The sequence below is a fragment of the Micropterus dolomieu genome, linkage group LG09 (assembly GCF_021292245.1).
Source record: "Micropterus dolomieu isolate WLL.071019.BEF.003 ecotype Adirondacks linkage group LG09, ASM2129224v1, whole genome shotgun sequence".
NCBI lineage: Eukaryota > Metazoa > Chordata > Actinopteri > Centrarchiformes > Centrarchidae > Micropterus > Micropterus dolomieu.
The window spans coordinates 7,586,124-7,611,617 of NC_060158.1; the positions used below are offsets into that span (position 1 = coordinate 7,586,124).

Genomic DNA, 25,494 nt, shown 5'->3' on the forward strand with positions numbered 1-25,494 from the left:
CTAAACGAATAAATACCCCTGTCACTCTCAGATTTACAAATTCTTTCCATTAAGTCAATAACACTGAAAAAAGTAACACAAAACTTTAGATTAAGACAGTAAAAGTATGTAGTGGATGATACTCAAAAGGTAGAAATTGTCTAGAACTATCAACACTTCCTTCCTAATGAAATATAGAAACACATTTATATTTATCTTTCTTAAAAATGCACATTTATGGGTAAGAACTTTAGTAACTAATGCAATAATGCAGCACTCAGAAATAACATTGAATGTATTTAACCAAACATATATTTGTCTTATGTAATATCCTAAAGAACTGAAGAGCCTCACAGCCATGAGAGGGAGACAATGACATTTGTCAAATCTACTCTTACGCAAATTATGCTGTCGAGAAAAAACAAAGTTAAAAAAAACATTTGTCTGCATTTTTGGGGTTCAAACAAGGGAAATCATTAATAGATCAAACAGGTCTTCAGCAGTGATAAAGAAAAAGTCCCAGGACCCACAAATGTCTAGACGGGAATCTTTCCTCATTCACAAGGTTGTGTGTCGAGCTAGAAAACTGATTCTCTGTAGGAGCTCTTTCTTCACGCTGTCTGGTACAAGTGCTGAAGACAAAGTGTTGATTTGTCAGAACACACAGTGAGTGACTAGAAAAAGAGAAGCACTTGCAGATTGTGATATAATTCAATACAACAGTACAGTGATACATGCTTTTATTGTGACACTTGATACTGTTTGTGATGCTGGTCTGCATTATGTTGTAAAATGTTTTTGCTTATTCGTGTGTGTGTGTGTGTGTGAACCAGCTAGACAAAACAATAAATGCCTTTTGGTATAATGCAGTACAAAACAACAGCATGACAAAGCACAGCCTCTAAATGTACCAGAGAATTGGATCAAAACAGAAACAACTAAAAACATTTTATGGAAGATAGAATCTTTTGTAAAAACACGGGTCAACCATTTGCTGTGAACGTCTACAGAGTTGAGAAGCATTACTGTCAGTGAAGCTCTGAGTGAAAGACGCTGGCTTGGTGTGAAGGTATAAGATTCCTATTTCTGCTCTTTGACTGACATTTACTGCACTGAACTAATTAACTTGTCTCTTCCTGTTTGGAAACATGCCAGATGTAACCTCGCCAAATATGAAGTCATTTGTTATTCACATTTCTTTCTTTCAACAAAGTAAAGAACTCAAATGTCCTGCATCAGCTCGTTCCAGCACTTTGACATGTTTTAAATAGCTCACATATTCAAAGGCAAGACTTTATTATGGACGCACAATTCTATCAAATGGAAATATTATGTTGTTGTATGTCATTTTTGTTTCATTTTATGTACTGTGTATATAGTTAAAGTTCATAATGTATATCATATTCCACTTTTTTTTTATAGCAACAATTAATCGATTAGTTGTCAACTATTAAATTAATCGCCAACTACTTTGATAACCAATTAATCGGTAATAATGATCTGATTCCAGCTTCTTAAATGTGAATATTTTCTGGTTTCTTTCCTCCTCTATGACGGCAAACTGAATATATTTGGGTTGTGGAAAAAACAAGACAATTGGGGATATCATGTTGACCTTTGGGGAAACACTGATCAACATTTTTCACCATTGTCTGAGATTTTATAGACCAAACGACTAATTGAGAAAACAATCGACAATGAAAATAATCATTACAGCCCTATTACTTATCACTTGTATTTCTGCATGTGGGATCAATAAAGCTCACCACCTCTCATCTTATTCAATACATCTTAAGCATTATTTTATCCACATGCCATCAAAATGTAGAATCTTAAGAACCTTTGGGAGAATTTTTTTTTTTTTGTTTAGTCGAGCGAATTTTATATACCCAACCTGATTAAGTTAAGCATAATAACAGCTAATTGAGTATGATTAATATAATTTCTATACTTCTTTACTCCCCCCTGTTGTGTTTGCATATAAAAATCTGTAGCCTACCTCTGCCTTTAGGTGTGACCTTTGATCTCATCAGGACAAAACCGTTTCTGACCATTCAAATTTCAATTTTGGGCTAAGGAGGTCTGAGGCTACTGCGGAGAAATTTTTATAATAACCAACCATTGCTAAGTACCGGCAAAGCTCAGTTCGAGTGGAACAGAGAAACCTCAATATACTCCACCTTTGCCTTAACAGGTCAAACTTCACCTCCCCCCGCCACTTTTCCAAGATAAGTCACTGTTGCCTGCCCAAACTCACATTTAGACAAATTTACTGTCAAACCTACCTCCATAAGATAGAACCATGACCATAGGCCTACTGAAGAACATCATCAGGCGTGACAAATGCAGAAATAGAAATCTCCTTCACCTGCTCAGTCAACGGTAGGCCTACTTGCCAATATCCTTTCAGTAAGTCTAGCTTTGTAACAAACCCATCCCCCCTAGCATCCCCAATACTCCATTCACAGAAGAGGATAACAGTCAGGTTTTGTTTCCCCATTCACTTTTCTAAAATCAGTACAGAAGCAAACACAGAAAGCTCCACGCACCATAGGCTACAGCTGGGCTCAGCAATAGGCCATCATGCTGCACCATATACTCCACCTGCTCTTAAAGACGGCGACGTTTGTCTGGATTTACTCGATACGGGTGCTATTTAATCGGCTGTGTATCCCCCATATTGATGTTGTGTTTCAGAAAGTGAGTTTGAGAAGGAACATCAGCAAACCGTGTTTTATTTGAATCAATAACCTTAACCACATCAGAGCACTGCGGCTGAGAGAGATGAGACAAATGAGCGGGAATATCTTTTTAGATGTCAGAGTTCAATAACTTCCCTCGGGTCACGGCTACAGAGAAAACACTGTCACTAACGTCAGAGTTGGAAAGTTCATCTGAAACTGTAGGCCTACCGCTCACCAGTCGCACACGCTGTGCAGCAACTTCAGCACTGGACAGCTCCTCAGACGTCACAGCAGCTTCACCTGCACCAGAACTGAACTCTAGCTGCACCTGTTCCCTGTCACAGTAAGATTTTAGCAGCTCTTGTTTGTTTCTTTTGTGTTTAGTTGCCAGGGCCTTCTGTTCAGTCTGCTTGTTTCATGTTCTGTTTAGTTTTTATCTACTGAGTGTTCAGTTTGTGTTTGCATTTTGGTCCAGTCATTGTTGTTTGCAGTTGCTCGGTCTCCAATGTTGCGTGTGTTTGTTCCTGCCTGTAACTCTGCCTGTTCGTTCCCCCCCATTTGTTCTTGTGAAAATAGATATCTTGACATTTAATTTGTACAGTAAATATTGTCATAGTCCCCAGCCCTGTTTTTAAAAGTTTGGTTGAATCACTGCAATCAATCAGCATTAGGCCTATGTGTTTGAAAATATCCCTCGAACCTAAAACGAGTTTAGTTTTATTTTTCTCAAATGCATTTCTGACAGGAGTCCACTCTTTTAGCTTTTAGGCACCCCTCTTTCCTCTGAGGCCTTGCATCTCTATCCTTTCCCAGAGGATGAAGAGGCTCAGTTTCCTATATCCTGAAATCCCCCATCTTCAACAAAGTCCAGAAGAACTTTGACCTGGTACAGTAAACTATTAAAATGATGAATTCTATATTGGATAGGCCTATTCATAGTTTTCAGTCACGTGACATGCGCGGTGACCTGGAGGACAAAACAGCAGACCAACACCGCGACTCCCCCGTACAGACGCCGCAAAAGCAGTCACATTTTATGTGGATCACCTTTCAACTTAACGTTTTATGGATCGGATAAGCCCAACACTTGCAGTTTGTCCATCTTTTTCTTAAGGCATCAGGTCCCTGACAACGCTCGACTGCGGTATTGTTTACTTTATTTACCTTCTGGGGAATCCCTCACCTAACTCCTCGAATAGTAAATCCGAAAGCACAACAACCATCCAGCATTTTGGCAACGCAAAAAGTAACAAACTCAAGTGTATCACTTGCTTCCTGGTTGGCAGGCAGCGGAAAATAACGTATTTTTGCCCTCCAAGGGAGCGTTTTCCTTTCCTCCTCTCTATTATTCTAGTATCTAAAATTAGAAATTACAATTCTTATCATTACCAGTATAAAACAATTATCTTAAACGATTACATTAACGATAAATCTCTCTCATTCATCCTCTTTGTTTACGTTTAACGTAATACAACATGTGGGCTGCCTGGTTGCCTAGAAAACGGTAAACAACTACTAACCCTGCTAGTCAACGGTCCGGGCTTTGGCTCTAACGGTCTACAGTCTGTTAGCTAAACGTTTGGATGTAACGAATAAAACAAAGAGAATTTAAACTACAAAACACTCTTACAATAAATCCTAAACATACACATGTATCAGTGGAGTTAGGCAAACGTTTCATCTTCCTTCGACATGTTTTGACAGGTGAAAATGGACAACGCAGTGATCGCGTGCCCTTTTAACTGCAAATAGAACTGTTGAATTGTTGAACATGCAAAATAAAGTGCATATCTATTTATATAATAACACACAAGTGGGCATTTTTCTGTAAATATCCTATATGCCACATCTGCAGCCACACATTGGGGCGCGCGCACACACATAGGCTACCTTATAGTCCACAAAGCTTGCAATAGTGTGTGCAGCTTTTAAAAACTGAAATAAACTGGCGTTGAATCCCAGTCTCTCTGCCGGGGAGAAAGTCTTGTAAATAGCGTGCATGTAGTCATGAGGCTCAATCAAGTCTTTAGATGTTGCTTTATTGTTTCTGTCGATGGATGGTGGCGAGTAAAACACCTTGAAATAGGAGGCTTCTTGTCCATCAAAAATCCTTGCCACCTTGCTGCTCTTCGGGGCAGCTGGGGGTAAAATAGCAAGAGTCTGAAAACAGCAAACTAACAAGAAAGCCCCGCAGAGGAAAGTGAAGTGATAGAAATCCATTCTCTATCTTGATATCGGAGCCGTAGCCTGAACTGTGGCCGGGGAACCACGGGCAAAGCCGGAGCTGAACTCTGCATCCACTCTGCAGTAACTGGCTGCGGTGCAAAGTGCGCACAGCTCAGGGGGACAGGCGGTGCAAAGTTAAAAAGGGGATGAGAACACGCCCACATTGTACTGTTAAGTCCAAATAGTGGGCGCTAATTAAGGCTGTAAAACCTAGTAATTCCCACTGAGTCTCCCGCCCTCTAGTGAAGCGCAAATACACTGCTCAAAAAAATAAAGGGAACACTAAAATAACACATCCTAGATCTGAATGAATGAAATAATCTCATTAAATATTCCTTTCTTTACATAGTTGAATGTGCTGACAACATAATCACACAAAAATTATCAATGGAAATCAAATTTATCAACCCATGGAGGTCTGGATTTGGAGTCGCACTCAAAATCAAAGTGGAAACCCACACTACAGGCCGATCCAACTTTGATGTAATTAAATCACCTTTAAACAAGTCAGAATGAGGCTCAGGTGTGTGTGTGGCCTCCACGTGCCTGTATGACCTCCCTACAACGCCTGGGCATGCTCCTGATGAGGTGGCGGATGGTCTCCTGAGGGATCTCCTCCCAGACCTGGACTAAAGCATCCGCCAACTCCTGGGACAGTCTGTAGTGCAACGTGGCGTTGGTGGATGGAGCGAGACATGATGTCCCAGATGTTTTCAATTGGATTCAGGTCTGGGGAACGGGTGGGCCAGTCCATAGCATCAATGCCTTCCTCTTGCAGGAACTGCTGCCACACTCCAGCCACATGAGGTCTAGCATTGTCTTGCATTAGGAGGAACCCAGGGCCAACCGCACCAGCATATGGTCTCACAAGGGGTCTGAGGATCTCATTTCGGTACCTAATGGCAGTCAGGCTACCTCTGGCGAGCACATGGAGGGCTGTGCGGCCCCCCAAAGAAATGCCACCCCACACCATTACTGACCCACCGCCAAACCGATCATGCTGGAGGATGTTGCAGGCAGCAGAATGTTCTCCACGGCGTCTCCAGACTCTGTCACGTCTGTCACATGTGCTCAGTGTGAACCTGCTTTCATCTGTGAAGAGCACAGGGCGCCAGTGGCGAATTTGCCAATCTTGGTGATCTCTGGCAAATGCCAAACATCCTGCACGGTGTGGGCTGTAAGCACAGCCCTCACCTGTGGACGTCGGGCCCTCATACCACCCTCATGGAGTCTGACCGTTTGAGCAACACATGCATATTTGTGGCCTGCTGGAGATCATTTTGCAGGGCTCTGGCAGTGCTCCTCCTGCTGCTCCTTGCACAAAGGCGGAGGTAGCGGTCCTGCTGCTGGGTTGTTGCCCTCCTACGGCCTCCTCCACGTCTACTGCCGATGTACTGGCCTGTCTCCTGGTAGCGCCTCCATGCTCTGGACATTACGCTGACAGACACAGCAAACCTTGCCACAGCTCTCATTGATGTGCCATCCTGTATGAGCTGCACTACCTGAGCCACTTGTGTGGGTTGTAGACTCCGTCTCATGCTACCACTAGAGTGAAAGCACCGCCAGCATTCAAAAGTGACCAAAACATCAGCCAGGAAGCATAGGAACTGAGAAGTGGTCTGTGGTCACCACCTGCAGAACCACTCCTTTATTGGGGGTGTCTTGCTAATTGCCTATAATTCCCACCTGTTGTCTATTCCATTTGCACAACAGCATGTGAAATTGATTGTCAATCAGTGTTGCTTCTTAAGTGGACAGTTTGATTTCACAGGAGTGTGGTTGACTTGGAGTTACATTGTGTTGTTTAAGTGTTCCCTTTATTTTTTTTGAGCAGTGTATATCACGCTGGTGCAAAAACATTCAGCCAATCAGCTTCCTTCAGCATCATGGACAGAGTCTTAACTAACGAATTGACTCTAAAAAGAAACATACACTGAAGCATTAAAGATGTTTTTAGCAATGAACAACATAATTTTATTGAAGAGTAAAGTTTCAAAGTAACAATCATCAACAAAATGCAAACGTCACATCTTCTTTCATCTTGTTAAAGATTCAAGTAGCCTAATAAACCCTACTGCACCTGTTTTAAAATAGAAAGTCTATGTGAATCTTAGACCTGGGCCCGTATTTATCAAACTTTTCAGAATTACTCTTTAAGTAAGAATTTACTTAAGACTAAAAAAAAATATTCCTTTGAAGTTAGTTATCAAGCACCCCACTTTTAATTTGAGTGAAGTGTAGGACTAAACCTTTAGTGTCAGTCTTGGTGCTGATTCACTGCAAACAGGATATTGGATGACGATGTAGTCAAGGACCAATCACTGAATAGATTTCCTTATTTAAGAATATTCTCAGATACATTCACAGTGAATGGTGAAATTCCTAAGAGGAGTTTAAATACAACAGACATTTGACAATTAAGAATTTTTAAGAGGATACATTAGCCTATGTACATAGGCTACGCACACATTGGAAATTAAAGATAAAAAGTTGATCTTTATATACAGTAAATGCCATCAGTTGCACCTATACTCCTGGGAAGCCAGCTATTGCATGAATTGTGTTTGCTTCTGTCGAATTAAGCGGAGTGTTGTTGGGAAGTCTGCTTATTGATGGCTGTGACGGGCCAAAATCATTAGCATTGCTGTATTTTTTTTCTTGTGGCAAATAAACAAAGCGTCATCACAACCTTCAATTTAGCTGAAAACATATTACTGCGTAAAGTCAGTGGTGAGATAACGTCCCTCACTAACTCGCTGACAAAGAATATGCCTGCGCTGTCTGACCCCGTCTAATTAAGTGTGCGTCGTCAAATAATTCAGAAACCTTCCTCCTCTCCTGAAATATTTGCTCGTCTGTCTCCAAGGTGCCATTACAAGCCCCTACTGGCAACTCCTAACTACTTGAGAAACCTCTGGAGCTGTCGAAGTAGGAGTAAATTTCATGAATTTTCAGCACTTAAGACTAAAATGGTACTTTGAGAAGCTTGATAATTACCAGCTCTGGTGTAACCTATTCATATGAAACAGACATTTACACATGATAAAACGAAACTCAAAAGTCATGGTGACTTTATGTAAATATTAATAAAAGTTGACCCCCCCCAAAAAAAAATAAACACCAGCCCTGTGTATAATATATTTAAAGATTACATTTGTCTTATTTAGCACACTTATTCGTGTTACGGGGGATATAAGATGAGGTATTCTTCATAAAACCCTAGGTTCACAGACATATCTAGAATATCGGGATGAGGTCTGAGCAGCAGGCCACAGCGTAGACAACGCTGACCAGACACAGACTGCCAGCAGACATGGCGGTGCTGGAGCCAAAGATGCTCTCGTCAGGGGTGGACTGTGGTTTGCTTGTGGTTGAGGTGGACAAAGTGGATGCTGGCTCAGTGACGTTGCTGGAGTTTGATGGGGTCTGGGTGGTTGGAGTGTTTTTAATAGTGAAGGAGCGTGACTCAGTGCCCCACTCCTTCAGAGTGAAGACCATGGTTAGGTTCTCACCTGCCGGGAGAGGAGTTATTATTGTGAGTGAGCGAGCAAGTGATAGATATTTATTAGTCCTTTCAGAAATTCATAGTGTGTCATGCAGCAAACATCAGACCAACAACAACAAACAAACACTGCATTACCAACACAAACATCTCCCGAGTGCTCTACAAATTATAGGTGCAGTTCCCCGACACCCAGAGATTCAGGCCTGTTTTGTTATTTTATTGTTTGAGAAATCTAATACTAGTAGGCACAAATGATCTGTGGGCCAGGTTGGTTGAAAATGAAATGACAATGAAGAACAAAAACCTGCAAAAATCCCAGAGTTTGGCACCTTGGCAGTAAACAAACTTTATCTGAAATGAGTTTTGTAGCTGTTTGTTGGATTGATTTTGAATAAGCATAATGCAGACGTACCGCTGCTGAGAATGGACAGGTCTGTGAAGTTTGCCCAGCAGGTGCTGAAGAGGATGGTGGTGTTACCTTCCAGCCCACCTACGCTGTTCCCACTGGAGTCCTTTAGGCTGGCTGTTACAGTCAGAGTTGTCACTCCAACAGAGACACAGTTACCCTGCAGACCACAACTTGCGTCAGTGTTTACATACAGCCATAACATAATGTTAAGTCTTCTGGTGTGTGTCTTCTTTAATTTTCATAGTCCATTTCATAACATCCTATAATAACTGATCTCATTACCTAATATAACATGTAAACATTCATGTTTTAATATTAGTGTTCTAGTGATCCAAAAAACAGTATTTTCTTGAGGGAGATTATTTTGCTAATAAAGATGGGAACAAATTTTAAAAAGGAGACTAGGTAAATCAAGGAAATTAGATGAAACATGTTTTTGTATAGTATTCTGTTTACATTTTTTTTTTTTTTTTGTATTACAAGGTCAAAATGTATTTGTTAAAAAGGCTAAGTAGGCAGCTTTAAAGATGGTTCAAGATCGGATAAATAAATGACCAAAAAACCTTATTTACAATCATAAAAAGACAACCTCCAAACCAAAGTGTTTTTGGGGTATTCTGCCTATAGCAATAGTAGAGGGATGACAGGAAATCAGGGAGAGATGCAACAAAGGTCTCCAGACTAAGCAGCAGCTGTGCAGTGAGAATGATCTCTTTGGCAAAGTGTCATTGCCTCACCTGCTCATCCACAGCCATGAGATTAGGCTGCTGGTACAGAGGACCCACAAACTCCCCGGATATCGGCTCCACCATCAGCAACAGCTTGGATATGCGGGACACGTAGCTCATTTTAGGCTGCTCCCTCGTCACTTCTGCTGTGGCCTCCTAAGATTTAACAGCAGAAAACCATCGAACCAGTGAGCACTCCATCAAACCATTTTTCTTGTACTGTAGTTTTACTAAGCAGATGTTGTTATAATTAAGCCTTGACGTTCACCTGATTCCAGCTGGGGTCAGATGTTAGAGGAGGAGGTGGGATGATGCCCATCGAAGACACGTTGAAGCCGATGGACTGACTGAGATTTCCAGTAACTGCTGCCTGACCCAGATTTTCAGCAATGCTCTTCAGCAACGTGAAGTCCTCCTCATCTGAGAAGACAAAAGGAACAGAGAGATTTTATATGTATGGCTATTAGAGGGCTGAATTTACAGGCCAATGTTAACAATAATAAGACATTAAAACAGTCAGTATATAGTAGAGCAAACATAAGCACAGAATTTAGATTTCTGCTCCCACTAACTGTTAGTGCTGTTAGTGGTTTGCTGGACTGGAGGTTTCTTGAGCTCCACCTCCACCGTCAGGCCTGTGGATCTCTTCCTCCGTCGTGCGCCTCCACCCTCACGGATGATCTTGGTGATACGGATCATATTTGGGGGAACTTTGAGGTACGCAGCGAGGTTGCGGATCAGGTTATCTCCAAAGAACTCTGCCTCGGTCATGGCGGGCAGATTGAAGGAGATGAAGAGAACTGGGGAGGTTCTAATCTCCACCGGTGTGGAGCCCCTCAGCACAATCTTCAGCATTTTGTAGTTCTGGTCGAAATAGTTAGTGCCCACAGTGGCATTCAGCTGGGGAACATATTGATCTGGAGGCATAAAAAATTTGAAACAGAAAATTATTGCTAATGTAAACTTCAATTTTGCTACTTTGACCCTCAGTTTGCTACCTACCTGCTTTAGTCTTTACGTGATTCATCAAAGACAAAAGAGCCATTTTTGTAACATCTATGTTTGCATTAGGAGCCAAGAACTGTTGCTTCACATGTGGAATATTATTTGATATTTGTACAGAGCAGCCATGTTGAAGCCATGCTTTTTACAGTTTCTGCTCACTTTACAGCTCAGAAGTGGCTAAATGCCTGTAACAAATAAGACATTTATGGTGGGATGTAATGTATTTGTAGGTAAACTTGTCGCTGCTTTTGTTGGCAAACAATAACACAAATCAAGCATAGCGTTAGTTCAGGCAAGCAACAAAGTCAAGCTCAGCTCATTCCAGCATATCAGCTGATAGCAGCCATCTTAAGCAGCATATCAGCTGACAGCTCAGCTTCTTCTTCTTCTTCATATGGATTTACGGCAGTTTAGACGCTTCTAGGCATATTACTGCCCTCCTTAGGAAGTCACTATAGTGAAAACGTTTTTTTTGACCCAATATAGATTTGACTGAGAATGACAGAACTCCCAAATCTGATAATCTCTTGAATAAAAGGCTCCTTTCTATATTGTATTTGTTATATTTCAGCAAAACATGTTCCACTGTTTCAGAGTTCCCACACTCACAAAGCCCATTAGGATGCTTTCCAATGACATTTAAGGACTGATTCAACCCACAATGCCCAAGTCTTAACCTACAGATTTTAACAGAATCTCTTCTGGATCCATAACAGTGCCTGACTTTTTTACCCTGAGAAGAGTAATAATGTCTCCCCTTGGTCTCATTTTCCCACAATCTTTGTCATTCCCCTTCAATACTCTGCTTAATATTTTCTTTTATTTCCACTCTTCCCAATGATATATTTATATCTGTCTCTAACTTCTTTAAGCTTGATTTTGCTAAAAGGTCTGCTACTTCATTTCCTTCAATTCCAGCATGTCCCGGGACCCAGCAGAACGTAACATTGCTAGTATTTCACTTATGATATCAGGACGGGCTTTTGCTTTACCGCCTTTCAAGGCCATCAGGGCAGCTGCAGAATCAGAGCAGATTAAGGCTTCTCTTATTTTCACGTCCTCAATCCACCACAGAGCCCAAATAATTGCCAGTAGCTCTGTTGTAAAGACAGCACTTCCATCTGTAATTCTCTTGCTAATCCAAAGGTCCAGTTGAGCTATATACACCCCAAAACCTGCTCTCCCACTCTCTGGTTCCTTGGCACTATCTGTAAAACTTTTCAGATGTGATCCTTTCCCACTGTTCAGATATTGTTCCAATTTTAGAGCAGTCATATGTTTTTTCTTTTCTTGTTAAAAAGTTAAATCAATATCCATTTCTTGCATTAACCAATAAGGAATAGCTAGATGTGCTGTGTCTTCTTGCATCATTCTCAATTTCTTATTTTTAGTCCAACGATCCATGCATAAGGCACCTAGCTGGGAGTGCTAGATTAGACCCACTTAATTTGACCCAATACTGCATTCCCAACTTAATACGCCTTAAACATAAGGGCATTTCACCCATTTCAATAAGCAGAGCAGGAATTGGAGATGTCCTGAGAGCTCCACAACAGAGTCTCAGAGCCTTAGCCTGCAGAGTGTCTAACTTCCTTAACATCGACTGGGCTGCAGAACCATAAACAAAGCATTCATAGTCGATTAGGGCCCTTTTCATTGCCTGATGTACTGAATGCATGGAGCCCCTTTCTGCCCCCCAGTCACATCCGGCCAGACTTCTCATTGTATTTAACACCTTGTCACATTTTGACAAAATGTTCATAACATGAACAGCCCACGTCATTCGTTCGTCAAACCAGACACCCAAAAATTTAAATTCTTTCACTCTCTCTAGAGGGGAACCATACATACAAAATCCAAAATCTGGTACCTTTCTCTTGTAGCCAAATATCATAAATTTAGACTTTGCCACAGAAACTTTAAATCCCCATTTATATGCCCAATCCTCCACAGTGACTAAAGCCTTTTGCATTTGTTTTAAAATAAACTCTGTGTTTCTACCTCGTTTCTAAATGGCCCCATCGTCTGCAAATAAAGACTGCCCAATCCCTCTTCCAAAATTACTAAATATATCATTTATCATTATATTAAATAAAACTGGACTTATGACACTTCCCTGAGGGGTACCATTTTCTATTTAACACATTTTGATCTACATCCACACACTTGCACTTGTATTGTTCTATTCATTAAAAAATCTTTGATCCAATTAAACATTCTACCTCTAATTCCTAGATCGTAAATTTGAATCATCAGTCCTTCCTTCCACAAGCAGTCATTAGCTTTCTCAATATCTAAAAATACACTTACCACAACTTCTTTATTATTAAATGCCTTCTTGATATCTTGATCTAAAACTGGTACTGACTCCATTGTTGATCTTCCCTTTCTAAAACCATTTTGAAATTCAGTAAAAAGTCCTTTACTTTCTAAAAAGTAAACTAATCTATTTGTTATCATTCTTGCCATGATTTTGCAAAGCACTGATGTTAATGCAATAGGCCGATACGAGCTTGGGTCACTTGCACTTTTGCCTGGTTTCAAGATAGGGATTATAACCGCATGTTTCCATTCTTCTGGCAAGCAACCCTCTCCCCACACAGTATTAATCAGAGCAAGAACTTCGTCAAGTATTAAGTCATCATCCAGATGTTTAAATAATTCATATGATAAGCCATCTCTCTCAGGGGTAGTGTCTGCACCAGAATTAATAGCATCCCTCAATTCTTTCATGGAGAAATACAAACTGATTGGATTTTCATTATCAGAATTCCGGTTCAACTTCCACTTATTAACTGCCAACAGATGAGTCCTTTTCACAATGCTCTCAGCTCCTAAATTACCAGAATTGTGCACTGCTTGAAAAACTTCAACAAACATGTCTGCTTTGTCTTTGTTGGTTATTGCTTCCACCCCACCTTTCTGTAAAACCGGAATTGATTTCCTCTTATACAGACCTGACATTCTATGCACAGCTGACCACAAGTGTCCTACAGGAGTTTCAGGGCCCAGTGTTTCACAAAATCTTCTCCAGCTATTTTTCTTTGCATTCTTAATTACTCTTCTTGCTACTGCCCCTAATCTCTTATATTCCACTGCAAAATCCACTATTGGATCCTTTCTTAATTTTCTATACGCTCGATTTCTGTCTCTTACCGCTACATCACAATATTTATTCCATCAAGGCACCAACATACGAGTTCTTGGCTTTTGTTTTTGGGAATGTTTCTTGGGAATGGTACAAAGAGCTGCCTTATGAATAAAAGAACTGAGGGATGCATACATCTACAGATGTTTCACTGTCCACTGTGTCAACTAAATATTTAGTTCTCTCCTGAAACTCATCCCATTTAGCCTGAGCAAATTTATATTTTGGAATTATCTCTTCTTCTTCTTTTCTTAATTGTCTTCCAAACCTACATAAAATTGGATAGTGGTCACTGCCCATAGTATATCTATATCTGTCCATAATATCCCATTCTCCAATTCTGTATAATCTTGAGGAGGCAGCTGATAAATCGATGCAACTGCTGGTATTCCTACCAATGTGGAACCTAGTTGGCCCTTCCATCATTTATCACTACCAGATCATACTTGTCCAGAAGGTCTTCTACCATCTCGCCATTATAATTCTTACTATCACTTCCCCATAATGGGTTATGGGCATTAAAATCCCCAACCCATATAACAGATCCCCTCACATGCTCCATAATCTCATAAAATTCAGACATTACCAATTGTTTACAAGGATTATACAGATTTATAACAGTTATTGGACTATGATTACTCCAAACTTCCACTGGAGACCTGATTTAATTAAAGTTGCACATCCCCCTCCTGGTCTATCAGACCTATCCTTCCTCAAACATTCATACCCCTGAATAACAAAGTCAAGACTAGCCTTTAACCAGGTCTCTTGAATGCATATCAGTTGTGTTTTCTCTTTGAATGCATCTACAAATCTCTTTAGTTCCTGTCCATTAGCAATAAGACTCCGGGCATTCCACTGAAGAATATAAAACATCAAACTATTAATCACCATCATCACTGTCCAAAAGCACCTCCTCCATACTTTCTGGTCGTGATATCTGTGAAGTCCTCACATTTTGCTCTCCTTTCATGTACTTGTGTAAATGCTCAGGTAGGAACTGATTTACACCCAGGAATCTTTCAGCTGCTTCGACCACAATTTTGATTGTGTCTGATCTCTTAACTGATGCTTTTGCTCCTACCAGCACATCCACAATGAAAGCCAGAAATGTTTCTCTACTCAAAATGATCATATCTGGGGAGAATGCTGGAGCAACTGGGGAGACTTGCTGAATGCTGTTTGCCTTTTTGTTCCCAACTCCCTGTTCTCTGTTGACTCTGTTAACTGCTTCTGCATATGAGACCTTATGATGTTCTCTCACTGTCTGGACCCTTGGACCCAAACAAAATGTTCACACCCACAAAATGCTGCTGTATGATCTCCTCCGCAATTACAGCATTTCGGGGGCCTCTGCTTTACACGCTTGATATTCATGATCCCCACCACATTTCCCACATTTCCCTTTAGCCCGACAAGAGCCTGCTACATGTCCAAACCTCTGACAATAATAACAGCGCAAGGGTGGTCTTTTGTACTCTCTTACCTGATATGCCATACTTCCAAGAAATACTTTCCCTGGCATAACATTACCTTCGAATGTAAGCAGGACTGGTGAGTCCCTATTGCTCCTTTCCTTATGCTTGAACCTCATAACATTAGCCACTCGGGCGCCCTTAACATTGTCTAAGATTTCTTTATCTGACAATCCAGCATACACTCCATATATGACTCCTTTGATTGCTTGCCTCTCTCTAGGGACTACGATCTCAACTTTAACCACCAACTTCCCCACATGCTTGGCGATTTATCTTTACAACAAACTCTCAGCGACCCATTTGACAGTATTTTAGCTAGAGCTCCCCTACCAATCTGACTATCCAAGGCAGTAGTAACTCTCAGTGGGTTTAATGCTCTAAATCCACCACCTCCCTGCTTCTGATCCTTGACTTGAAATAGCACCACAAACTCTTCAGAACTCATTTTCATAATTTTTTTCTCTCCAACTGCTTCAGATACATCTGGCCTTCTCTTTTCTGACTTCCTTTACTAACTACCTCCCATCCACCTCCCTCATCCCCACCACCCCTTCCCGTAGCCATAAGCTACACTACTACACCACTTCTGCTTCTACTAATAACACCCACTACCAGGAGATATAGATAATCAAGATAATTTCAATGAGCCACCACTACTGATCGCCCAACTCGTCAGAGAGTGAGCCCAAGCAACCACCAAGCCACCCTTCTCGCCTGCAAGGAGCAGCGCCAGAACACCATTCTGGACCTATACAGGCCGTCGGTCAGTGTCCCCACACATCTCCCCACAGACGTCGAGTAGCCTAACAGCCGCCAAAGCAGTCCCAAAAACAAGTTGCCTTTCCACCATTGACTCCGCTCGACCGTCTCTCTGTTCACTGTCTCTTCAGTTGAGATGTTACCCTGGTTGTGTCCTCAGCAGGAGGCGGAGATCTGACAGCTCAGCTGATTCCTCTCTTAGTATTCACTGGCAAATTCCTTACAAAGCGCCTATTTAAGCTGCCATAGCCTACCTGCCTGCCCTTGCTGCTTCCTATGCAAACAGCTCCACCTTTCCCCTATCTGATAGGGATGTACAATAATTATCGATCCGATAAGTATTTGCCGATCGGGCATATCTCATTATTGGAAGCATATCGGGAAATGAATTTGTCCCAATAGAATCAAACTTGCGCCAACTTGCGCCCCCACACTGGCCGTCATGTTGCTGCGCGTGGATAGAGCCACACAGACGCAGTTCAGGCAGCAAGCTCCTGTCCTCCATCACCTGTCTCTGCAGGATTCACTGCAGGCAACAATATGCAGATTGAAGCGACATGGCAATCTAAGCTTAACAGTTTGACTACAGACAGCTTTCATTTAACTCGTTGTACATCTAGCTTTGCCAAGCTAGCGCTAGCCTGGTGTGCTTTTAACAACATATAGGATGAGAGACAGAGCAGATCAAATAACCCCTTCTACATGTTATGCTTTTTTAACAGATGTTTCGACAAAGTTGTCTTTTGAGGTTTTATTGCACATACTACAGTAACGAAGGTAGTTGTCGTCAACTCGAGTAGCTGGAGTTACCTTCACTTCAAAGTGTCCACGACCTACTGTATCTCTGCGCTTGACACTGTTTGTGCGCGTGAGCCCGCATGTGTGTGTTCGTGTGCAAGAGGCGACAGAGCAGCTGAGGCTGTATCCTGATACTAAACAGTACGGTCTTCAGCCCCAGGCCATTTTAACACCATGCTTCAGTGCCCATCTAGTATCTGATTAAACATGTAAATCGCATATGCCGCTCTGTTCTGTACAGGGGTTCTTTACTGCTGCTCTCTGCCTCGTTCATTCCTTGTATGCAAATGGACAGAGAGGTGTGCTCTGTCTGCCTTATGCTTTCCACATAGGCATGTGAAAGAGCAGGGAGATCCCAGAACGGAGCCATACCGCCAAACATAACTACAATGCCGCAATATCAGTCTTTGATGAAAGTTGTCCTGACTGAACTACTGCTAATAATTTTTCCCCAATATAAATTGGTAAACTAACCATTCTCAGAGATTCCTTATCAGACCACACACGTACACCCCATACATAAATCCATAACATTAATCACATTAATAGGTAGTTGTCCAATTTTGAAAATAGAGGAGAAATGTGGCCAGATCTTTTTAAATACATCTCCAAAAGCAAACAAGCAACACAATCAGATGCAAACAAACACTACAAAAATGTGTGTCTGTTCTGGCCTTTACTCCACATGTGATTACATTAACGGCAAATAAGAGCAGAACCACACTCGATATATTAGGAACAGACAGTTTAATAGATACTGTAGGCCTGAACCTGCTTGTTTTATTTACTAAATCCCATTATATCCTGAGATGGACTGGCGACCTGTCCAGAGTGTACCCCGCCTTTCGCCCAATGTCAGCTGGGTTAGGCTCCAGCCCCCCGCGACCCTGTACGCAGGATAAGCAGTTGAGGATGGATGGATAACATTATATGTGTGTGTAATTATTACCTGCATAAAGGGGCTCCTTCAGGGTATAGTCAGTGTTGGCAGCGTTCCAGTCGGCGTTAGTCGGAGCCATCAGCTTGTTGTTAACATACACATCCAACCGCTGCGGACTGGAGTAGAAGACTGACACCATGATGCTCTGCATAAATCAAAAAAACAAAAAGGTGTCTAAGTGAAAAGTGGAAAATAGGTAACTGTAGTAACGCAAAAGTTAAGTTTTATATGTTTGACTTTTGACCCAGGAGTCAAGTTTAAAGTATTCTACAAATGAAAAACCATGATGCACTTAAAATTTAGAGCAGAGTAGTGCTCTCCAGGTTATACACTGACCTCAGATGTTTCAGCGCTGAGCATCATGAGGCGAAGTTTCTGAGGGCTGACGCTGGTGAAGAAGACGTCAAAGGAGTGTCCAATGGCCACGATACTGTGAAAGAGAGACACTCTCTTTCGACAGGCGTACCCCGCACACCAACCGTGATCCTGAGGACCTGGATACAAATACGTACCACTGAATTAAAGCATGTTCTTTCAATTTAATGACCACTGAGAGATCATTTAGATTATTCTGGGTTTTTATTGTTTCAGAACTACAGGACTTAATCTACCGTTGATCAGATCTACAAAGCCATCTCCGAGCACAGCGACGGGGGACAGACGTCTGGTCTCTGTGTCAGAGTCAAGACTCTCAATCACCAGCATCCTGTAGTTCAGCCCGAAACACTTGTAGCTCTGCCAGGAACTCATGTACATGCAGTCTTTCCTGATCACACCTAAGGACAAATGAATCAACACAGTATTTTGGAAATGTTGTTACTTACCAGCAAAATTGGTGTTCTCCAAACAGCAAGCATAAAACCAAAAAACTAATGCATTGATTTGAATTTGTACTGTGCCTACTGAACCCTTATTTTAAAAGGTACAATGTGACATTGCCAGAATTTTTTTTTAAATCATGAAAAAAAATTACATTAGCCACATTGTGTGAAGAAGTCAGTGCTCTGATATCATGTTAAATAGGCCATGGCTTTGCATTGTGTTGCAGAGATATCTTAGAAGTTAGCATGCTAACAAGCCAGCCTCGGCCCGTCCTGTGTAGTACCACTTTGTACCTAAAGAGGCAATAGTCTGTTAGTACAGCTCAGGCCCGGCCATTTCTTTCAGCTGTAAGATGTGTGCGAGCAAGTTTACTACATTACACAAGCTCTAACTTTTTAAGTCTAATAAAAAAACAAAATAAACTTGCTAAATGCCAACACAGGGAAACATTCTTGCACCTATTTCCCTTATCAAACAGAAAAATACAATCGTGCACCTTCTGAATTCAAGTTTCTCTCTTTTACCAAACTGAAACTAGCTTTACTGCCTTGTTAACTTAAATATAACACACTTTAGTCAAACTTGACAGAAACAAATCAAAACTCAAAATCATCTTGGTTAGTCTTTCCACTCTTCCAACAGCCACCAACTCTGGTTTGGTCGAACTAAACCCATAATTCACAGAGTTAGATGTGACAATATTCTACATGCTAACATTAACATGCTGCCATTGCCACTAATGCTCAACCTCCCTCTCGCTTCTTTTTCAATTGACCCCTCTCCTGGCTCTCTGTATTTGTAATCTGTAAATCACATCAGTACTGTATTCCCTGTTGTTAAAACTCTGCCGATCTCGGAGGCTGTTTTCAGTCCCGGTAAAGAAAATTAATTGTGTGGTGCGTTTAGCTCAGTTGGTAGAGTGCTTGCCCCATGTTCAAGGCTGAGTCCTTACTGCAGCAGCCAAGATTCAAATCCAGCTTGCAACCCTTTGCTATGTGTCACCCCTATCTCTCTCATTCTATCCACTGTCCTATCAAATACAGGCAATAATACCCAAAAATATCTTTAAAAAAAGAAAGAAAATAAGTTAAAAAAAAAAAGGTCACATTATGAAACTGAATGCTGTGACTTGAACTTAGGTGACTGAATAGATGACTACTGAATTTCATTTCCTATAATCCTACACTTCTGTTTCATTTGAAAATTTAAAATTTGAAAATCAAAGAAGCAAACATTTAGGCTACTTAAAGGTGGTAGAGCCAACTGTAGTAAACACAACTGTAGTACCAGGCAGCTACTGTTTAACTGGGGACTTCAGAATCTGATTTGCATTAGTATTGATCTTTTTTTTCAAAAAAGACTCCCTCTCTGTTGTTACCTTTGTGTGGAGCGATCTTGTTCACAGGTATGCGGCTGCCGTTGAGGGAAGTGAGCATGACTTTTGGGATGCGGTAGTCGCCCAGCCCCCTCCTGGGATCACCTCCCCACTCGTACTCAGACTGAGGCACTACAGCTCCCACTGCACCCAGGAACGAACCATCCAAGTCCTTCAACAAGCTCTTCTTCTTCGCATCGCAGTCCATGTCCACACAGTCAGACGGGTTCACTTTACTAAAGCAAAAAAACAAAGTGATTGATTTTATTTCATTATATACAAAAAGAGCAGCGAGATTATACTAATTGATTAAATGTTGTAAAATGACTTGTGTAAAAATACACTATTTTTTTTCAGTTTAAATCCTAAATTTAAGCAGCAATATTGAATGCCAACTCGTAGAGTTATAGAAAACAGGAAATATCTAAAAATTATGATATTATTTATAAATTTAAAGACATTTAGGTCACTCTTCAACACTAAAACAAAATTAAATTTTTCATGTTTTTCTCTGAAAAATATTTCTGATGTTGCATTTCTGGCAGCTGAGGCTTAGAGGTAGAGCAGGTCATCAACATGTCTCTGCAGTGAGTAAGTGAATGTTGACATATATATGACTATATAAATGCAGTCTATTTAACATTTAATCATGTCTCAAAATTAATAAATTGTTCCTGTAGACTAGAAATATTTTTTTCATTCTTTTCCTATAGCTTTAATAATACTAGTATCTGCTGATGTGCCATGATTTACCTCAGATCTGGCCTGTGGACAAAGACTTTGGCCTCCTCTGTGCTGTCAATCATCCTGATGGCTGAAACCTGCACAGGGTGCTGCAGATCCTCGTTGAGTGGGTTGGTGATGAACATGAAGTTTGTCTCACTGGAGCAGACGTTTCGGAAACCGACGAATGTTGTGTCTACAACGAGAAATGAGGAATAAGGAATATGTTCTTCTTCAAATCATTGTGAACATTGTTTGCAGCATCATAACATAACTCTAGCCCAAAAGCTCAGAGCCACAAGTCACCTTTGACTTTCATCAGTCCTTTGATGGCATTGTAGTTGTTGTTCAGATGATGGGGCACCACTGGAGCACTGTTGTGTTGAGATCCAAAAGTCGGCCAACAGATTCCAGATCTGCCACCTGTACAGAGTGAAAACAGAGTCACAAAATAACAAATCTTTTCCCACACCCAGCCTGCATTAAAAAGGGACACAATTCAAGTTCTTGGTTGCTTACGTGAAATGGACAAAATTACACAATTAGCACCTCTTATAATTTTTAAGATCTTTATTAAGTCAAGGTCCAGCTTTCATTCTAAAAGCTGTTTCTGTACCAACACAAATCTCTATCTCAGAGCTATCAGCAAGATGTCAGCTGAAACAATTTACAATTAGTTTTTTAAATCTCCCAAGTTAATTGGCCTTATCCTATTGAGAAAAATAATAGAATGAATAAAATAATAAAACAGGCCTTTTAAAGCCTGTTTCAACACTGTATACTTTCTACACCTTTCTCAGCCTAAAATGTCATAGTATTCCTAAATTAAAACATAAAAATCAATAAAAAAACATATGCCTCTACTGTACTTTGTAGCACTGATATGAGGTGTTTTGACGGTATCAGGGAGTTTGTACGGTACCTTTGAGAGGTCTTGGGGCTCGATGTCCATTACTGTTAAAAACAGTGGAAGGCAAAGTATCTGAACAGTTAAAGCTCGGGCTGCTGCCAACAATCAAGGCATCCTGGGAAAAGATGGGTATAAGGAATATAAAATGTATTAACTAATGTATAAGTAAATGATATGTGATGTGTGAGAGGAAAGGAAAAACTTAAATCAATCAAAATAAACCTGCTTACCTGAATGGTTACAGTTTTATCCGCATATGAGTGAGAGAGAGAAGGAGGAGCGAAGATGAGCGGCATGATGCCCATCCCGTTGTCCACCAGGGTCACATTGGAAACAACAACATCAGTGATGGTCTGTGATGTCGGTGGAGAGGAAGATGAAGAAGAGGAGAATAGTGATCTTTTAATATTCCTTCTGAATAATCTAGATCATCTAAATCCTGCAGCTCCTAAGGCCTCATTTTTACAGACATACTGAGCATAAAAAACCTTGCTTACACAGGTACTAAGAAGCTTATTTGTAACTTATGAACATGTGATCTTTAAATCCAAAATAAACTTTGGCATCTGTGTTACGATCAGTGATTTTTAATACTAGCACAAATGAGGGTTTAGTCAGAATTAGCCACGTACCAAAAGAGAAAAGCAAACTGCAATACCCCTACATAAACAGCAGGAAATTCATTTAAAACAAGTCTAGGCTTTGCTTAGAGATAAGACTACTTCCACATCAAAATTTATAAAATAGTCTTTGATCCCTAGAATGTTTTTTGGTAAAATATGCATAAAAGCCCTTCTACTGTCGTCTGGATTGCAGCAAGCTGCTCATTTTGCTCTCTATATTGTTTATGAGTTTGAAACTTTTTTTTACCCTTTACATCAGTGGATCTCAGGTTAAGAGGCACAACTCCACACTGCTTCCTCTTGATGCAGTCAAATTAAGGGAGAACATTGAAATCAAGGTGATAGAAATTTCAGTACTGAAACCTGAAAGTAAATGCCGTAGTCAAAGCTCCTCCAGATGAAGAAGTCTTGGATGAGACTGCAGCCGGGCAAACCGTCTTTGTTGAGATAAACTCCGAACAGACCACCGTGAGCCTCGTTATTAATCCACTTCTGATTCCCGTTAAAATAACCTGCACAGGCAGAAGTCAGGTTGGGGTAAAATCTTTCAGGGCCTCTGTTCTGCATCTTTTTCCTTAGTTTGAACTTTCAGTGTACTGTTTTAAAAAGAAAGACCCTTTCAGCTCATTTGTTACCTGGACAGGGTTCACCATCAATGCGATAAGCGACTCTCTCGTAGCCTGCCACGATGTTATTCTGCAGCACCACATTTGTCCCCTCATTGACCTAAAGAAAACAGTACTGATAAAAGCAGTAATAGATTTTTATAGGAGAAGTGGTTTGTTTTGTATTTTGAGAGGACAGACCTCAATGGCAGCGTTCCAGGCTAAGTTGAAGGACTTCACTCGAGTCATCATCACCAGGTTCCACCTCACGGTTATGTTGTTGCCCCAAATTCTGATACCTGCAAACAGGAACACATTTTAAAACTTCATCTTAACACATACTAGAGTTCCTCTTCTTTGCTGGAAAAAATTACATCACTTTGTTTCACAGCACAATGTTTACCTTCTCCCACAGTGTGATGGACGATGTTGTTGTCAACGTTAAGTCCCTCTGTTCCAAAGACTCCGATGGCTGGAGAGAAGCCCTCGTGGAAAGCACAACCTTGAATTGTGTCTCCTGAAACCTTTTAGGTAGTATAAAACAATATTAATTTTACACATTTAACATATACCTTCTCCTTTGTAGTTAACTACAACAAGTCTAAACAACACCTAGTGATCATGTGAACTTCTGCTGAATGTTACAGGAGATAAAATAACATTGTTTTATTGTTCTAACATAAATCTTGACACTCTTACTTCCAAACTACTTTTTGCTTTTGAATTTTTCTGCATTTGAATTGTATTATTCATCTATTTCTCTAAAATATTTTATACTACTGCTGCCAATCAGTGATCATATCTAAAATAATTTTAATACCAACATGTGATGGACATGTCTACCATAACACTTCTCGATTTATTAATAAGTTAATATTCAGGTGAATTTCTTTTGATATTTTAACACACATACAATTTAAGTGTGTGTGTGTGTGTGTGTGTGTGTGTGTGTGTGTGTGTGTGTGTGTGTGTGTGTGTTGCTGTACCTTTCCCAGGTTTAGGAAAGCTACAGAATAACGAGGGTCGGTGTTGTCGGTCCAGCCTTCCTGACCAGAGTGGAAGAACTCCACATTCCTGATCTGAGCTTTGCCTTTAGGAAGAAAATATCAAACACTGACATGCTTAAGGTGTTTATGTATAGAGATAGTTACCAAGAGAGGAGAGACTCTGCTTTCTCACCTTATGTCCTAAATTCAAACTATGAGAAAAACATTTCCCATACATTTCCCAAATATATACTGAATTCCAATCTAAATCAGACATGCCCAAATGCCAAATCAATGCAGCAAAATGTACTGTATGTCTTTATGCCACGAACTGATAACAACCAAGGGAAACCCAGACTAATATATAAATAATCTTTTTTTTAAATTGAATTTTTTTGTTTATTATTTATATATCAAATGTTTTATTGTTTATATGTGAATTTCTACTTTGGCAACATTATTGAACATTAACAATTATGGCAATAAAGCATAGTGAATTCAATTAAAGCTGTGCCAGAGCTGAATATACAGTATCTTAATCTATGCACTTCATGTTGTTGAAACAAGGAATGAGGTGATAAATATCAATTTGGGGCATGTATAATCAATAAAAACAAGAGCTGATGGTTTATGTGTTATTTGAATAAAAAAAGGTCTTAACAGATTAAACAAGTTTGAGGGATTTCATTCAACATTTTTTTTACTTAATTTCTTCACAACCTGAATGAATGATCCTCAGTTTGTTCTGAGTTACAGATGCAAAGGTGTTTCAAGGTTTCAAATGGAAATGGAAATGTGCACCTAAAAGAAAATCTACCTGCAGACATTCCTGAGTCCAAATTATCTGTAAATCAACAGCTTTAAACTGAGAGGGATCATAGGTCCAAAACTCCAGTTCAGTAATCGCAGTGTTCTGTAAGAAGAGAAATCACATTGTTTACCTTTATAGTTGATACCAGCCCAGGAGTAGGTGCCCACCAAAAGTCTGGCCCCAAATGACTCCTGCATCATCTCTGGATACTCCTGACCGATGATCTTAATGTTTCTGGTCAGGAGAGCAACATTAGCTGCCAGAGTGTAGGAGAATGATGTGCCTGAGACAGAGTGAGTCTCACCTGAAGAGAGAGAGAAAAAGAGGTAAATATGGTCGTATTTCAGGATAAATATAAATGCACACCACGACATACATCTATTAAGCTGACAAATTAAAGCCATGGACTAAATTTCAGTCCTTGACTGGTAATGGATATTCTGAATTTCAGATTAAAACAAGGACATTTTGCTAATAGCAAAATTTTAAAACTTTTATAAAATTAGTTAAGTAAGGAATATTAGTTGGCAAGCAGCAACTTGGATGTCTGTTCAAATATACAAATAAAACTGCAGTATGTATAATTTTGCTATTCTAGAGATAGATGTTGAACTGACTGATGTGAGTGTGGGTCAAAGGCTGGTTCAGGGTCAGGACTCGGCCGTCTGCTGACACGGCTGTTATCTGACGTTTTTCTGTCTCCCAGGCATTGTAACTGGTGGTGGAGATGCCGACCTCCTCTCCAACCTGCACAAAAAAGCAGACATATAAACAAATGACTGAATACTATCTTTCGTAGTTGTATTAATACTAAACAATGACATAGGTCAGTGTAGTTTCAGTTATGTCTGATTTTACATAAAGGCAAGATTTTGTTTTTTTATTACTTCTGCTTAAAGAATTTTCACATTATAATAACACTAAATAACACTAAAACAAAGACATAAAACTGACCTGCCAGTCCACAGACTGCGTCAGGG

The 25,494-nt window shown here is 40.4% G+C and overlaps 1 protein-coding gene across 1 annotated transcript in view; it reads right to left on the reverse strand.

The window, feature by feature from the left end:
- Positions 1 to 6,868: 6,868 nt before the first annotated feature.
- The window catches only part of pkhd1l1.1 (PKHD1 like 1, tandem duplicate 1), a 70,883-nt gene continuing 52,257 nt past the window's right edge, over positions 6,869 to 25,494 (reverse strand). Inside the window, exons 64-84 of the mRNA XM_046059101.1 lie at positions 25,469 to 25,492; positions 25,132 to 25,261; positions 24,645 to 24,818; positions 23,704 to 23,807; positions 23,121 to 23,241; positions 22,919 to 23,016; positions 22,748 to 22,838; positions 22,476 to 22,624; positions 21,720 to 21,842; positions 21,502 to 21,604; positions 20,886 to 21,002; positions 20,610 to 20,775; positions 19,860 to 20,092; positions 18,271 to 18,435; positions 17,996 to 18,153; positions 17,669 to 17,804; positions 10,104 to 10,448; positions 9,800 to 9,951; positions 9,541 to 9,687; positions 8,807 to 8,960; positions 6,869 to 8,401 (exon numbers count right to left, since the gene is read on the reverse strand). Of these exons, the coding sequence (XP_045915057.1) occupies positions 8,127 to 8,401; positions 8,807 to 8,960; positions 9,541 to 9,687; positions 9,800 to 9,951; positions 10,104 to 10,448; positions 17,669 to 17,804; positions 17,996 to 18,153; positions 18,271 to 18,435; positions 19,860 to 20,092; positions 20,610 to 20,775; positions 20,886 to 21,002; positions 21,502 to 21,604; positions 21,720 to 21,842; positions 22,476 to 22,624; positions 22,748 to 22,838; positions 22,919 to 23,016; positions 23,121 to 23,241; positions 23,704 to 23,807; positions 24,645 to 24,818; positions 25,132 to 25,261; positions 25,469 to 25,492 (3,165 nt within the window). The 3' untranslated portion in view covers positions 6,869 to 8,126. The remainder of the gene's footprint in view (positions 8,402 to 8,806; positions 8,961 to 9,540; positions 9,688 to 9,799; positions 9,952 to 10,103; positions 10,449 to 17,668; positions 17,805 to 17,995; positions 18,154 to 18,270; positions 18,436 to 19,859; positions 20,093 to 20,609; positions 20,776 to 20,885; positions 21,003 to 21,501; positions 21,605 to 21,719; positions 21,843 to 22,475; positions 22,625 to 22,747; positions 22,839 to 22,918; positions 23,017 to 23,120; positions 23,242 to 23,703; positions 23,808 to 24,644; positions 24,819 to 25,131; positions 25,262 to 25,468; positions 25,493 to 25,494) is intronic.